Below are 13683 nucleotides of genomic sequence, written 5' to 3'. Positions count from 1 at the left end.
AAAAGTCCTAGTTGCGACTAGGTGCGAAGTCCTAGTAGGTCGGGTGGACCGAGGGGCAAAAAGTCCTAGCTGCGGCTAGGTGGGAAGTCCTAGTAGGTCGGGTGGACCGAAGGACAAAAAATCCTGGTGGGTCGATGGATTCACCAAAAACAACGAGGGGCAAAAAGTCCTGGTTCGAGGGGGGGATTGTTGGGTTGTAAGGGTGCAAACATAGTCCCATATCTAAAGTACATGGAAAAGATCATGGGGTTAAAAGGATGGAAAGTATCTCCATTGGTATGAGGCATTTTGGGTAGAGCCCAATAATAAAACCATAAGAGCTTAGGCCCAAAGTGGATAATATCATATTATTGTGGAGATATTTTGATTCTATCGGTTTTAACACTTACTAAGCCTGTTATAAGTTGTCCTTCTTGAACCTTTTGTTTGATCGATAATGATCATCATTGACGCATCTTCCTTGTTTTGGTATGAGGCCATGTCATCGACCTACACCAAGGAAGATAAAGTAGCCTTACGAATGACCTTTGAAATACCGCTTGACCACTGAATTAGAATCCCATGCCTAGATCAACACCCACATCTACCGCTGTGAGGATGCACCACCACCTTTTATGGCTAATTAGTCGGAGGTCTACTATTTCCACTTCCTTCTTTCTTTAGTGAAATATCCAAATATTTTCAAATTCTTTTGCAACATTTGACCCCAAACTCTTTCCATCTTTTCTATGGCGCGATCATCATATTCCAAATATACCACATCCCTCTAAGCTCAGTGACTTTTCATTATTCTTTTATCCAAAAAAGACGGAGGCTGGAGTCTTTTATTTTATTGCCCAACTTGTATTTTAATTTCTAGAACAGTACCCCACACCTTACAAGAGATGGAATCAAACTTGTGCTCCTTTACTTGGCCAACTGACTGGTAGATGGAGACATGGAGTTGCCTCCCCAATCTGACTTAGGCCATTTTAAAGAGAGCACGACCTACCAAGAAGCGGCGAATGTTCTGATTGGCCTCCATTTTGACGTCAACCTCCTATTGGAGGAGGGTCTGTTGTATTACTTTGGGTTGAGTCCTATAGAGACAGAGCTCAATCTTCCTCTGGGTAAGGGATACTAGAATCACCTCTTGTTGTAAGTATGAACTGACACTGTTGTTTATCTTGTAGCGGAGACCATGCCATGGGCATCCTGCAATAAACATATGAAGTGGTCTTGAGCTCGACTGTCAGTCCCAATAGACACTCTTGCGAATTCACCCACAACTAATTCGAGGGTCTTCGTTGAACTCCTATCTCAACGTCTCAATTCGGATTTCCTATAGATGGTGTCAATTTAATCCGATCGAGATTAAGGGATGGGATGACTCAGCAAAGTAATCACGACCGAGTACTTTTGACTAGCTAGATACCCATCAGGTCAGTTTTCTTTAGATCAAGATTCCTTTAGATCGGGCTTCAATTAGGTGGAGCTTCTTTAGGTTGGGCTTCTTTAGGTCGGCCTCATTCACGTTAGGCTCCTTCAGGTCGGGCTTCTTTAAGCTGGTCTCCTTCAGGTCGGCCTTCTTTAGGTCAACCTTCTTTGAGTTGGTCTTCTTCAGAGGTCGGCTTCCAACTACTGAGTACGGAGATATTCGGATAGAAGTTTGGAAAGATAAGGAAGATGTTAGAAGGGATCCAAGGTGAACTTTGGCAAAGCTCCTCCGACGTTCAAGTCAGACTTCTGAGAAAAGATAGAGAAAATAATAAAAGTAAATAGTAAAGAGAGTAAAAATAATTAAATAGTTTGCTTTGATGCTATAATTAGAGACCTTTAAATAGAAGTAAAATGGCGACCTTAGTTCTCAAAGATATACATTTTTCCTCTTGGCCAAAAAGACACACCTCTTCCGAAGAAACACATCTCGTGATGGTCGATATCTCCTTGATGGTCGATGTTTTAATAACTGTCATGTTGAATCAAAGTTTCAAATTATGATGGATCAAATTCAAATGTGACTTTAATGGATTTGACTTAAGATCTTCTAGCAAGAGTTGACTTGATTCAAGTTTGATTTGATTGGACTTGAGCTTGATTTAACTTAATCTAGTCAGTCTTGACCAAATCCAAATATTCATCTTGACTTTTAACTAGACTATACTATGTGATGTTGACTTGCTCCACCCTATCATTACCTATATAATATAAAGAAGGAAGGAAGAGAAGAGGTGAGAAAAAGAAGACTGGAAAACAATTCACGACTTGGTTTGCTATATGTTAATTCTCTTCTGCAGAGGTGGAATCCGTCACCTTAGCGGTCCTACACGATCGGCCCCACGACCATTTGTGAGGAGGTAAATCGAGAAACTACAGTTGATCACGACATAGGAGGGTATTGCCTAGGTTTGTCAGGATTCGAACCATTGTCCTTTTCTGCAACTCTGCTGTATCATAACCAACTCAGCTATACCCGGGGCTATATATTAATTCTCAATGAAAGACAAAAAAGTGAAGCATTAAGGACATTTCTAATATAAAATTTTTTAAAGAGATTTGTGAAATTAAAAAGTTAACAAAAAAGAATTCAAACTAGCGTGAAGTTTGAGATTTTTAATTTAAGAGTCGTAATAAAAATTTAAAATTATTATTATTTTTTGAAATTAATGATGTGAGTGAGATCAATAATTAATTAATAATGAGGTGTGAGATTTTTTTAAAAAATTTTTTGATTACGAAAAGAATAATAAATTTTTATATATTTATTGTGGCATATTAAAAATTAAAAAAAATATATTTAAAATTTTAATCATAAGAGAGGTCACCAGCAATTAAAAGGAAAGAAAAGAGAGAGAGAGAGAGAGATCCGACCCGTCTGATTCCGTGAAATGGCTCACGCGTGGTGGCGTGGGAACCAAACAAAAGCGGGCAATTGGGCAATCAATGTTGCTCCACATCCCACGCACATATCGACGAGGCAGCCACAGTTATCGCATTGAATGCCGGAAATCGACACCCCTCATTAATGCTCGATGCAGAGTGCCATTAATGCCCTGCGAGCCGCATACACACACATATATGTACACAGAGAAGGAACGACGCCTTCAAACAAGAGTGACTGACAAGGACGCAATCCTTTTTGACCATCCGTCCCAAAAACAATTAATTAATTTTACAAGCCTGCTTTTTTGCCTGTTACCAAAACCTACTTAAAAACAGAGGCAGCTCTTCTGTGAATTTCAAGGCTTAATTTGGTAAATTACCAATAGAAGACATAATTAATGAGGATGAAGGTGATTAATGGAATTAAATTGTGCTGGAGTCGGTTGTCCTCGGAATATTACCCCCTTTTTTCTGCATGTTTCATGCACGTCACTGCAAAATCACTTATCGGTTCACCTGCGAAATAATTGCATCGGCTTTAAAACGAACAAAATAAAACCACCAGCGAAGAAAAGTTAGATTAATCGCTCACAAAAAAATTGGTGATTATACAATGCCAAGGACTAGTATATATACGTATTTATGAGCAAGTTTTCCATACTGATGACGTATTATACAGTGAACCCGTAAAAACTGACGTAGATGGTTTCCTCTTCCTTTTCTTCATCGATCCATCACGAAATTAATTTGAGGTCCTCCTCAGTTTGAATCATTCATGGCTTCCCGTTTGGAATGAGAAGTTGAGGTCGATGCGGCGGGGCTTCTTGTTGGTGCCATTGACCGGTACGTGCGCCGCACACCTCGGGCACCGCGGCTCCACCTTGCAGATGAGCACGTAGAGGAGGCAATCCGGGCACGCCGCCACCGCCATCGCCGGCTCGCCGTTTAATTCGTCGGGTTCGTTCCGCCGCCGCTTGGCCGACGAGGAATTGGTGGTGATGGTGGTGGTGGGGGCTGAGGACAAGGAGGACCGGGAGGAGGAGGGTGGGGAGGCGGATCGCAGGTGTACGACTGGGACCCGGGCGTCGGCTGCCAGGCGCGACTCCCTCTCCAGTGCTGATTTGACCTTCTCCAGGGTGCAGACGCTGTGGTACGCGACGGCGGTCGCCACCGGAGGAGGCTTCCGGCCGACGGATGCAGCAGAGAGCCACGGCGGCGAGAGACTGAGATCGTGAAGATGAGGCGAGGCCGGACTGGGCATCGTCTGTTGATGGCACAACTTCGCTGACTGCAACCATGAAATTAAATGGAAACTTTCTGAAATTACGTCAATAAAAGATTCTTTTACTCCAAAAAAAAAATAGAGAGGATGATTTAACGAATAAAAAAAGTACAGGATTTGGGAATTTTTGGAAGAATGAGAGATCTGAGTATAGAATGGGATTCGAAGGTTTACGGTTATTAATTCGTATAAATAAATTCTAAAAGAAATACTTGTTGATTCATCACCAGAGAACAAGTACGAGATGAACTGCAGTTAAATTGCTTCGTGGTACGATGTACAGGGGTTCGTCGCAACATATCGGCGGGGAATATTGTTGCGTAGAATCGAAGAACACGATCGATATCTATGTTTCCTAATAAACACCGGAGATTAGAAAATTTTCTTTTGTCCCTTTAATCGCAAGAACGAAAGATCCAACTCTACGGAAACCTACGAGGAGCCCGGCGGATCGAACCCCAGCAAACAGCGAGCTCAAGGGAAAGTAAAACGCGATGGATAAAGGTACGGACAACGAGACGTACCGACGGAGCGAGGCGCATCTCACCGGCGGTCCGGATCTGGAACTCGAGATTCACTTCGGCGGCGGTGGCGGCACCACCGTCGCCGGCGCAGCAGCCACCGAGCAAGTCGAGAGTGACGAGCTCCGAGTTCCCCTCTCCTTCCTCCTTGTAGCCCTCGACCATCCGTGCCAAGGAGCTCACCTCCGCCACCATCTCCACCGCCTCGACCGTACGATTTCTCTCTCCGGAAACCAAAAAGGGCTGTTCTCTGCGGGCGAAAGGAAGCGGACAAATTAAAGGAGATGAAGAAATCGGAGTGAGATTAAACGATATATATCGCACTTGGGAGAAATTTCAAATAAAAAAAAATCGGTTTTACCTATAATTTTAACAGATTGGGACTGAGCGTATGATTTGTCATTTGAATGAAAATATATTTACAATTTACTCCGTTAAGTTTCCTCAATTTACATACTGACCCTTCACCCGATCACTGCAAACCACTTCCTTCATCGCTTGGTCGCGGCTGTTGACGAGGGAGTGACGTAATCATTCGTCGCGTATAAACGATATTTAAATTTTCATGCAAGTTGAGGTATTAAATGCTCTAGGAGTCAATTATTCATGGCATTAATGAGTCCGTAACGGTGGTGTTTCATTGGATTATTTCCGAGTTAATTATGATAGCGATATTAGTTGGACTTTGACTCGGCCAGCATTATGGCCGGCACAAAAAGAAATACTTTTAATTTAATTATTTTTATTTCGTTGATAATGACGTATTCGCGCATCGTATTGATACGTGTCATACAACTTTCAAACATTTGATATATAATTATTTTTTATTATAGAAATATTATTTTCGAATATTACAAATTTAAATAATAATAAAAAAATCAGATAACCGCCGCATGCAACTGCAAATACTCGTTTCTGTTCCAATTTGAACTAAACTACCGCTACTTCTCTCTCGCTCTCTCCGGCCATGGCTTCCGCGTCTCCTCTCCTGATAACTTTCTTTTGCTTCCTCCTCCTCTCGCTCACCATCCTCGCAACTTCCCGTTCCTCCCTCATCGAAGAACTCAACCGCCCTCCGCCGCCGGACTTCGCTGCCACCGTCGCTGCCAACTGCGCCCGCGACCCCTCCCTCCGGTACTGCAACTGCTCCGCCGACCTCCCCAACGTCTACAAGTCCACCGTCGTCGCGCGTCACCTCTGCGTTGAGTCCCGCAATCCAGACTGCAATCGCTCCTTCCCCAGGATCGACCTCCGCTCCCGCCCTAACCTCGCGCCACTCTACCTCTCCTTCGCCTTCTTCTGGGCCTATTGCCCTTCCTCTGTCCTCGCCATCGACCTCGCCAACAACTCCCTTGCCGGCGGCTTCCCTTCCGCCATCCTTCTGTGCACCCATATCCTCTCCCTCGACCTCAGCTACAACGCACTCGCCGGCGACGTCCCGGTCGACTTATTCTCCAACCTCCACAATCTCTCCTCCCTCAACCTGTCCTACAATCACTTCTCCGAGTGCGGCTCGGACTGCGCCCCGTTTTTCCGCCTGTTTAATTCTTCCAGTTTCATTCATTCAGGGCTCCGGCCGGAAGACCACCGCCATAGCTCCGAGATCACCGCCACTGTCCTGCTACTCACAGGAGTTCTGGCCTCTATTTTCTTCCTGCTCTGCATCGTTTGCGTACTCGTCCGTCGACGCAAAGGCGATCGCTATCAATTCACCACGGAGGCGCTGCGAGAAGCGACTCGTGGATTCGGGGAGAGGAATTTGATTCGAAAGGGCGAAAAGGAGGACCTGTACGTCGGGAGACTGAGGAATGGACTTCAGATCGAGGTTCACGTGCAGAGAGGCAGAGCTTCCAAGGCTTTTCTCAGAGCATTCGAGGAAGACTGCACGAGTCTCCTGCGGCTGAGGCACCGGAACTTGGCGAAGGTGATCGGGTGGTGCAACGAGCGAGAGTTGCTCGCCGTTGTCGTCGAAATGGCCCACATTTGCAGCGTTGAGGAATGGCTGCTTCAGCAATCGCCGCCGTGGAAGCAGAGACTCAAGGTGCTGATGGGCGTCGTCGATGGCGTCTGCTACCTGGAAGAGCACTGGCCTCGTGTTGGGTACGACATTAGAACCAGAAGCATATCGCTGACAAGAGAGATCGAGCCTCTGATCTCTAAAGTCGGAGTTGGGATTTCAGATTCTGAATCAAAGAGTAAGTCCGCTAATTTATTGCCAGATCCTGATTCTGTAGTATATGATTAACAACTGATTGAGTCATTTCAGAGGTGCAGAGGCTCGGATTGTTTGTTTTGGAGTTGATAGCCAACAAGCGGCCGCGGGAAGTGTTTGAAGCAGGGGAAACAGGGTTGATAGAATGGGTGAAGGTGCAATTCCCTGCGCAGGTGAAGAAACTGATCGATGAGAAGATGAAGCCTACAGCTACTACGCTTGAGCAAATCAGACAGATCATCAGCATTGCATTAGAAGCCGCTGCTAACGCATCGTCGTCAAGTATGAGTCATGTCTGTCGCCTCCTTCGTAAGGCCTGTGCTGTTGATCAAGAAATTCAGAAGCAAACAAGATCACGATCACACAAGCACCATCGTCGATAAGTGCAACGCTTAGGGCGTCCAAATGTCTTCGTTTACATTTTCAAGTAGGCTTGAAATGAACATAAACTAGAAATATGTTTCCTCCCTGCTGTTAATTTGATGCTTAATGGCAGGAACTGGAAGTTGACTAGGCATGGGCCTGTGTGGATCTCTCCTGTGGAAGTTGCATACTCGCAATGTCCTGCCGCGGCAAATCATACAAGGAACGGTTGGCATCGCAGCTTCGACCGAATTCAGAATCGTCTTGTAACAATGGCTGAGTCGAGTTCCGATTTCTCCTGAATACCAAGTATAATATTGCAGCAATGTAAACGAGCATACCCGAGAACCCAAAAACTCCAGCAACTACAATGGATGCTATTTGCAGCCCACTGTGCAAAAGCAAACTGGCAAAGCCAGTGACGAGATAGAAGGAATTGATGCCTACAATCAGTGAGCTTATGAGCCACGTCATGGATGCAACCTGCAGCAACAGTAAAAGAATCCTGACTTTCTTGCTGATTGAATAAAAATGATAAACTAGTTGACTTACTGATGAGCAGGGAGTTTTTTTTCTTTCGTTTTTTAGTCTTTGGACATACAAAATCTAGTTAAACTGGTAGATGAACAAGGTTTTACTGGAACTACAATCACCATCTTGGTTCAGTAAGGAATTCTGTGAAAACCTACCGCAATAGAATTGGAATATGAACCCATCTTGGTCTTACTGCTCGTGAACTTCAGAAGTGGGACGAGAGCAAAAGGAAGCTCAAAGGATAAAATCATCTGCATAAAACTGAATGTTAGCTTGATCAGGGCATAAGCTAAATGATCTAGAACGAGGATCGATTTGAAATTCATGGTTTTTATGATACTCCTATTAAACATCTGAAACATATAAACTGAACCACGTTGCGAATTGATTATTTATTGATGTTTTAACTTCAGAAAAGGGATTCTGTAGTTGCAAAAAGATTTTTTTGAAGCGCTTTGTTGTTTAATCATCATGGAAAGATAGTAGTAGTTCATATACCGAAGATATAATAATCAGCTTTCCAGCTGCTGCAGATCCACCAATTAATGCAACTATGAGACTCGGCACAATCGCTAAGGATCGGGTCAAAAGGTTCCGTATCCATGGTGAGATCCGCAGATCAAGAAATCCCTGGAAAAGGAAAACAAATTCCATTTAAAGCAGCTAGAATTCATTGGCATACTGAATATTGGAGACAGCTGAAATTTCCACAGCAATTTAAGAAGTTTCTACAGCAGAAAGAGCAGAAAGATAAGTTTCTACAGCTGAAATTTCCTTGTCTTGTTATGTCTTTCTTCTCTTCTTGAACTAATGATCTGGAAATGAGCATTGGGTCAGAGATCTTCACTAACAGCTTGAACTTGTCCAACCAACTAAAGATAAGTAATCCACGAGACAGAAGAATGGTTTGTCATCTATGCATTCATATTAAAAACGATCTTTCAATCATCACGATATCATCATGAATTGCTTTAAGTAAAACAGAAGAAGGAAAAATGTAATGCCAATAAGTTGTGTGCTAGGAGACCAAACTATTCAGGAAGATTGTAGCAAAGAAATTCAACAAAAAAACTCCTTGAGATCTTTTTTCCTTCATTTCAATGTAAGCGAAACTGAGAGTAAAAAGATAGAGTGATAACCTGCATGACATATTGTCCAGCATATGTTCCTGTTATAGTTGAACTCTGACCAGATGCTAGTAAAGCTATTGCAAACAGCTTGGAACTCCAGTTTCCAAGAACATTCTTGATGAGAAAAAGTAAATCTGTAGTCAGCTTATCGTGCAAAAATCACAGCTAACAGTGAGCACAAATAAAGAATCACCTCTAACATGAGGTGGACAACAACAAGTCATAATTCAAGCTTGAGATATTCCAATTCAATTGGACAAATATGCATCTTTATGCTCAGAATAGCAAAGAACTGGTGCTCAGTATGCTAGTCGTGTATACCTTCAGGAGAAATGATGCTTTATTGAGGTCAAGGTCACTGCAGTTTTGTTGATCTTCAGGGTTTAGATTATCAGAGCTACAAACAGCACCGCTTACAGAAATAACAGACACATTAATGAGAAAGGCCACTGCAAGAGCAAATGCACTTTCGATGGTGTAAAACCTGCATGCCTCCTATAGAAGAAAAACATGATAAGTGGTTGACGACATACTTGAGAATTCTGATAATGGATTGGAGACAAAGACAGGATTCACCTTGATGCCACGAGCTGAGCGCGGTATTTTCCTGGAGAGCACCAATGCTGAATGAAGGAAAAGGTTGTGCCTGCATTGAATCACATATGATGACCTCAAACATATATGATAGACCTTCTTGTTTAGTAAAAGAGAAACTTACGGCATCACCATTGCACCAAGTAGTGAGATAGCTAAACCTGTGGAACCATGTCCTTTAAGCTGGGGGACAAAGAGCCCCTTAAAAACTTCTGAAGACTTTGGCTTTGCATAGGCAAGTTCAGAAAAGAAACAAGCAGCCATTGTGAGTACCAGAAAAGCTATAAATAATTCGAGTTTCCTTACCTGCAAAATGTTTTAGATGTACATTGAGTAAAAGTGTGAAAGTACAAGTCCAAGGGAAAGCCATGTTCATTTGTAAGTGTAGGTATCCTGCTAACTTTATCCACCAATGATGAACCGAATTTCAGTTTGGCTTCATTGGTGGCTGCTGCTTTTTGAAAATAATCTTGATAGCCACCAGATAAATTCTGGTATATAAGCTTTCTAAAATCAAAATGACAACGCTAATTGACTAGAACAATCATTAAGATGAACAGTGGATAATCCACTGATTATAACAATTAGGTTCATAATTACGAGTAAAACAACTGCCAAAAAATATTAGTGCAATTGTGAAACTCATCTTACCCCATACTGTTGTAAATATAGCAGCAACAAAGTACTCAACCCCGTGATAAGAACACCACACCATACAGGTATTTTGAAGAGCATATTCAAAGCAAAAGCTGTTCCAATAACTGCAAAGAACAATGGAGGCAAGATCATGCAGGTATGAGTGAGGCCTGGGCACATCGATTGAAGGCTTATCAAAGGCATGATTAAGGCAAGTTCCTTCTACTATGCATACGAAAATCGAGTTATACATAGATTAGCCACATGAATTTGATCATATTTTATTCAGATGATCTATAAGATTACTTTAGTTGCATGATACGTGAGATAAAAAGAGAGAATTAGGCTGGAAGTGTTGATGGTTGATACCTTCAGGAATATCACATGCAACAACTGCGAGTTCAGCCAGAAGCCACAGGATAAAGTTAGGAACCCTTGTGTATTCAGCTCTACAATGCTCAGCTAAATGTTTCCCTACAAGTGGAGGTTTCTTTGAAATTTGAGAGATATTGAGGCAAGAACAGCAAGGAAACTATGTCTCTCTGTAAGAGATAGACCTGTCACAACTCCTAGCTTGGCTGCAAGTGACTGAATGACCAAGGCAGAACAGGAAGCCAAAAGTATGATCCAAAGTAACTGGACAATAGATGAAAATGACTTACTTCAGTGAATCAACAAAGTTACTAATCACTGAAAAACAGGACCTTCAGTGCAGCATAAATCGCTATAAACTATATCATCTGGGGAAAATATGCACCTCATACTTGAACTGTGCACCTGCCTGTAAATCTGTCTCAACTATATATCACAAAAGAACTGTAAATATGTCAGCCTGGAATATGATGGACTGCAAAGACTATAGAGGAAATAATAACAAAACAAAACTGAAAGAACTTACAGTTTCCAGGATCAATATATGCAATAGAAACAAGGAATCCCGGGCCCATATATGCAAACAGAACTTTCCAACCTTTTTCCTAGAAAACAACCATGCAGAAGTTATACCAGTCATCCATAATCATAGTTTGATCGAAAAGGGAAAAGTTCTATAAACAGAGGACTATTTTGTGAAGGTTTTCATTAAGGGCACTTTACTAGAACCATGACTTCTATACCCTTTCATTCTTAATTGTGGTGATTTGATGAAAGGTGGTATTTAAATATACAAGACTTTATTCATAAACTAAAAAGTTATTATCAAACAAGCCTACTGATATCAACTGAAATTCTTCTCCCAAATTAAACGATATCAACACTCGTGTTAGTCCCAACTCTATGTCGGGGTTGGGTATGGGTGGATGCATCTTATTCTTTGTTGAACTCTATGAAGATAAGAACAAGATCCATGTCATGGGGTTGACACTTTTTAATTAAAACACTCAAATGATGATGAGATATTTGAATAAACTAATTGAAATAATTTCTCACAGAAAACAAAGTTATACCTCAGGAACAATGATCTGATCCACCTCAATGTTCTCGATGAGAGGTAAACTATTACCGCGAGATATACCACCATTTCCATTGCTCGTGATAAATTGGGATGGCCTGGAGCTACTTATCCTCATCTGTGAGGAAGCAACAGACCCTTTGAGAATACAACTATACAATGCATCAATATATAAATAGCCAAGCTCTCAATCCAATTCAAAGAATAACCTCCATCAGATTAGTTATTACAACTTTTTCAAAAGAACGGCGGTTAGGTCACAGAATAACGAATCGAGTACCACTCCATATAAATATAAGAAGCCAGAATAAAACAAATATACAGCACAATCCTCAGATGAGATATCCTTCCCATAAACAACGCAAAGGATGTAGTAGCTAGTTTCGAAAAAAAGATAAAGCAATTCATGCCAAGAAGTGTGTTCCATAATCTAAAGCAGGAGAACCTTATAACATTCAACGACAATGCACAATTGTTAAAGAGACGAACTGGGTGGGGCCATAAAAGGAGAGCGTCTGCAGAAGAATCACAATTTCTTTTATGGCGGCGTAATCGTGCGAACGAGTGAAGCAGATTAAAAGAAGTATTGTTTTAAAATTTTTGGAACTCATTTGAGATCAAGAAAAAGAGTAAGAAGAAAGAAACCTGGGGTTCTTGGAGCGTGAGATTGAAGGGAAATCCGTCTTACAGTGCCCTGTTAAAGGATGTTCTAAGCTTTTGAAGTATATGCCGGTTAATGAAAGAAAATATTACACCATGTGTCGATATTTGAAGGATGTTCCTAATATATTGGTTGGCTCCGCTGAGAAAGTCCAATTCAGTGGTTCAGAACTAAAGTAGTTTGGAAATCCATGCAACTAAACTGGAGCTAGAGCACGAGTTGATTTAAAAGTCAAAATCTAAAAACTTTGCACGGTGGAAACTAATGCGGGTCAAGACACGAGAGCCATAAGTCGCTGGGTTGGTTGAGGAGGAGATGGATAAGAACTGAATGGACGGCCCGGAGCCGATGTTAAACTACTTTTCGTCATTTTTTTTTCCCAAAAATGCACGTTTCGCAAAGTAGTGGATGGATCATCTGTGACTCGGTCAAGGTCGGTACTTCTCAATCGTACTGTGCCGTCGTATCGGAAAACATCGTTCGATTAATTAGTCTGAAAGTAGCAAGCGTGGGAGAGAGTGCTTCCTGTGCTTCAGATTAAACGGTGCGTGTATTAAAATTATTATTATTATTATTTTATTCGAGATATAATTGAGTTGATATGATAGGTAGACTTACTAAAGTGGGGATTAAATCTCGATAAAATTAAGATAATATTCTTTTTCGTCATGGTTAATTATAATTTTTTAATTTACCTTCTCATAGATGGGCGTGAGACTGACGGTGTAAAATACGATGATTAATCTATATAAAAAAAATAATACAATAGTTATGCCATGATTATATTGTAGAAAATAAATATTAAAGGAAAATGATGAATTTGATTACAGCGGAAAAGACATCGTCTCTATGTGTCATCCACGAATTTGAAAATCCTATGGAAGAAGAGAGAGAGCAATGAGACATCTTCCGGAGGAGTTAGGTTGACGGTATCGTAATCTCTCCGTTGATGGAGAGCAAAGACATTTGCCGGAAGAGTTAGAATTGTCCACTCCAACGGAGACATGCTCTCTCTCTCTCTCTCTATATATATATAACTTCATCCATTATCAACCAATTAACAATAATAATGCAGGTTAACAAGTTCTACACATGAACCACATATCTATTAATCATTAGATCACTTAACGAATTTAATTCTCTTAATGACATATATATCCGCATGTTACAAATAATGTACAAGCTCACCAAATGGAGATAAAATCCAACAATCTCCAATTTAAGCTATATGTTATGTGTATTCGATATACAATTAAATCTTAGTTAACGTCAACAACAATGCCAAACTATATAGATATAGAATACCTCTGAAAATAATCTAGTTCATTAACTCCATTAGTATAGAACTAATGAAGTTATAGTTACTAGTGTATGACTATAACAAACCTTGTAATAATCACAATATAAATGTCATTAATGTCATAGATTAAGATGTGAG

At 41.3% G+C, this 13683-nt stretch overlaps 3 protein-coding genes across 3 annotated transcripts; 1 reads left to right on the top strand and 2 right to left on the bottom strand.

Annotated features, from left to right (window-relative positions):
• Positions 1 to 3442: 3442 nt before the first annotated feature.
• Positions 3443 to 4932, bottom strand: LOC141833552 (uncharacterized). The gene is made up of 2 exons (XM_074721028.1): positions 4669 to 4932; positions 3443 to 4150 (listed from the first exon to the last, which is right to left on the bottom strand). Exons 1-2 carry the CDS (start codon positions 4858 to 4860, stop codon positions 3632 to 3634), a joined length of 711 nt encoding a protein of 236 aa, XP_074577129.1. The 5' UTR covers positions 4861 to 4932; the 3' UTR covers positions 3443 to 3631.
• Positions 4933 to 5632: 700 nt separating this feature from the next.
• Positions 5633 to 7260, top strand: LOC141833929 (L-type lectin-domain containing receptor kinase V.9). Its single transcript, XM_074721424.1, has 2 exons — positions 5633 to 6860; positions 6932 to 7260. The coding sequence occupies exons 1-2, from the start codon at positions 5633 to 5635 to the stop codon at positions 7258 to 7260; spliced, it is 1557 nt and encodes a 518-aa protein (XP_074577525.1).
• LOC141833054 (metal transporter Nramp3-like) lies at positions 7258 to 12307 on the bottom strand. Its single transcript, XM_074720446.1, has 14 exons — positions 12230 to 12307; positions 11580 to 11702; positions 11033 to 11111; positions 10892 to 10932; positions 10692 to 10770; positions 10504 to 10608; positions 10150 to 10259; positions 9623 to 9804; positions 9481 to 9550; positions 9226 to 9399; positions 8914 to 9018; positions 8273 to 8404; positions 7930 to 8025; positions 7258 to 7723 (listed from the first exon to the last, which is right to left on the bottom strand). The coding sequence occupies exons 2-14, from the start codon at positions 11700 to 11702 to the stop codon at positions 7388 to 7390; spliced, it is 1632 nt and encodes a 543-aa protein (XP_074576547.1). The 5' UTR covers positions 12230 to 12307; the 3' UTR covers positions 7258 to 7387.
• Positions 12308 to 13683: the final 1376 nt, after the last annotated feature.

Source organism: Curcuma longa, chromosome 8 (assembly GCF_044706935.1).
Source record: "Curcuma longa cultivar G26 ecotype Majalengka, Jawa Barat chromosome 8, ITB_CL_G26_1.1, whole genome shotgun sequence".
Taxonomy (NCBI): domain Eukaryota; kingdom Viridiplantae; phylum Streptophyta; class Magnoliopsida; order Zingiberales; family Zingiberaceae; genus Curcuma; species Curcuma longa.
Note: the sequence above shows the minus strand (reverse complement) of the source record. Positions and strands in the feature narration are given on the sequence as shown.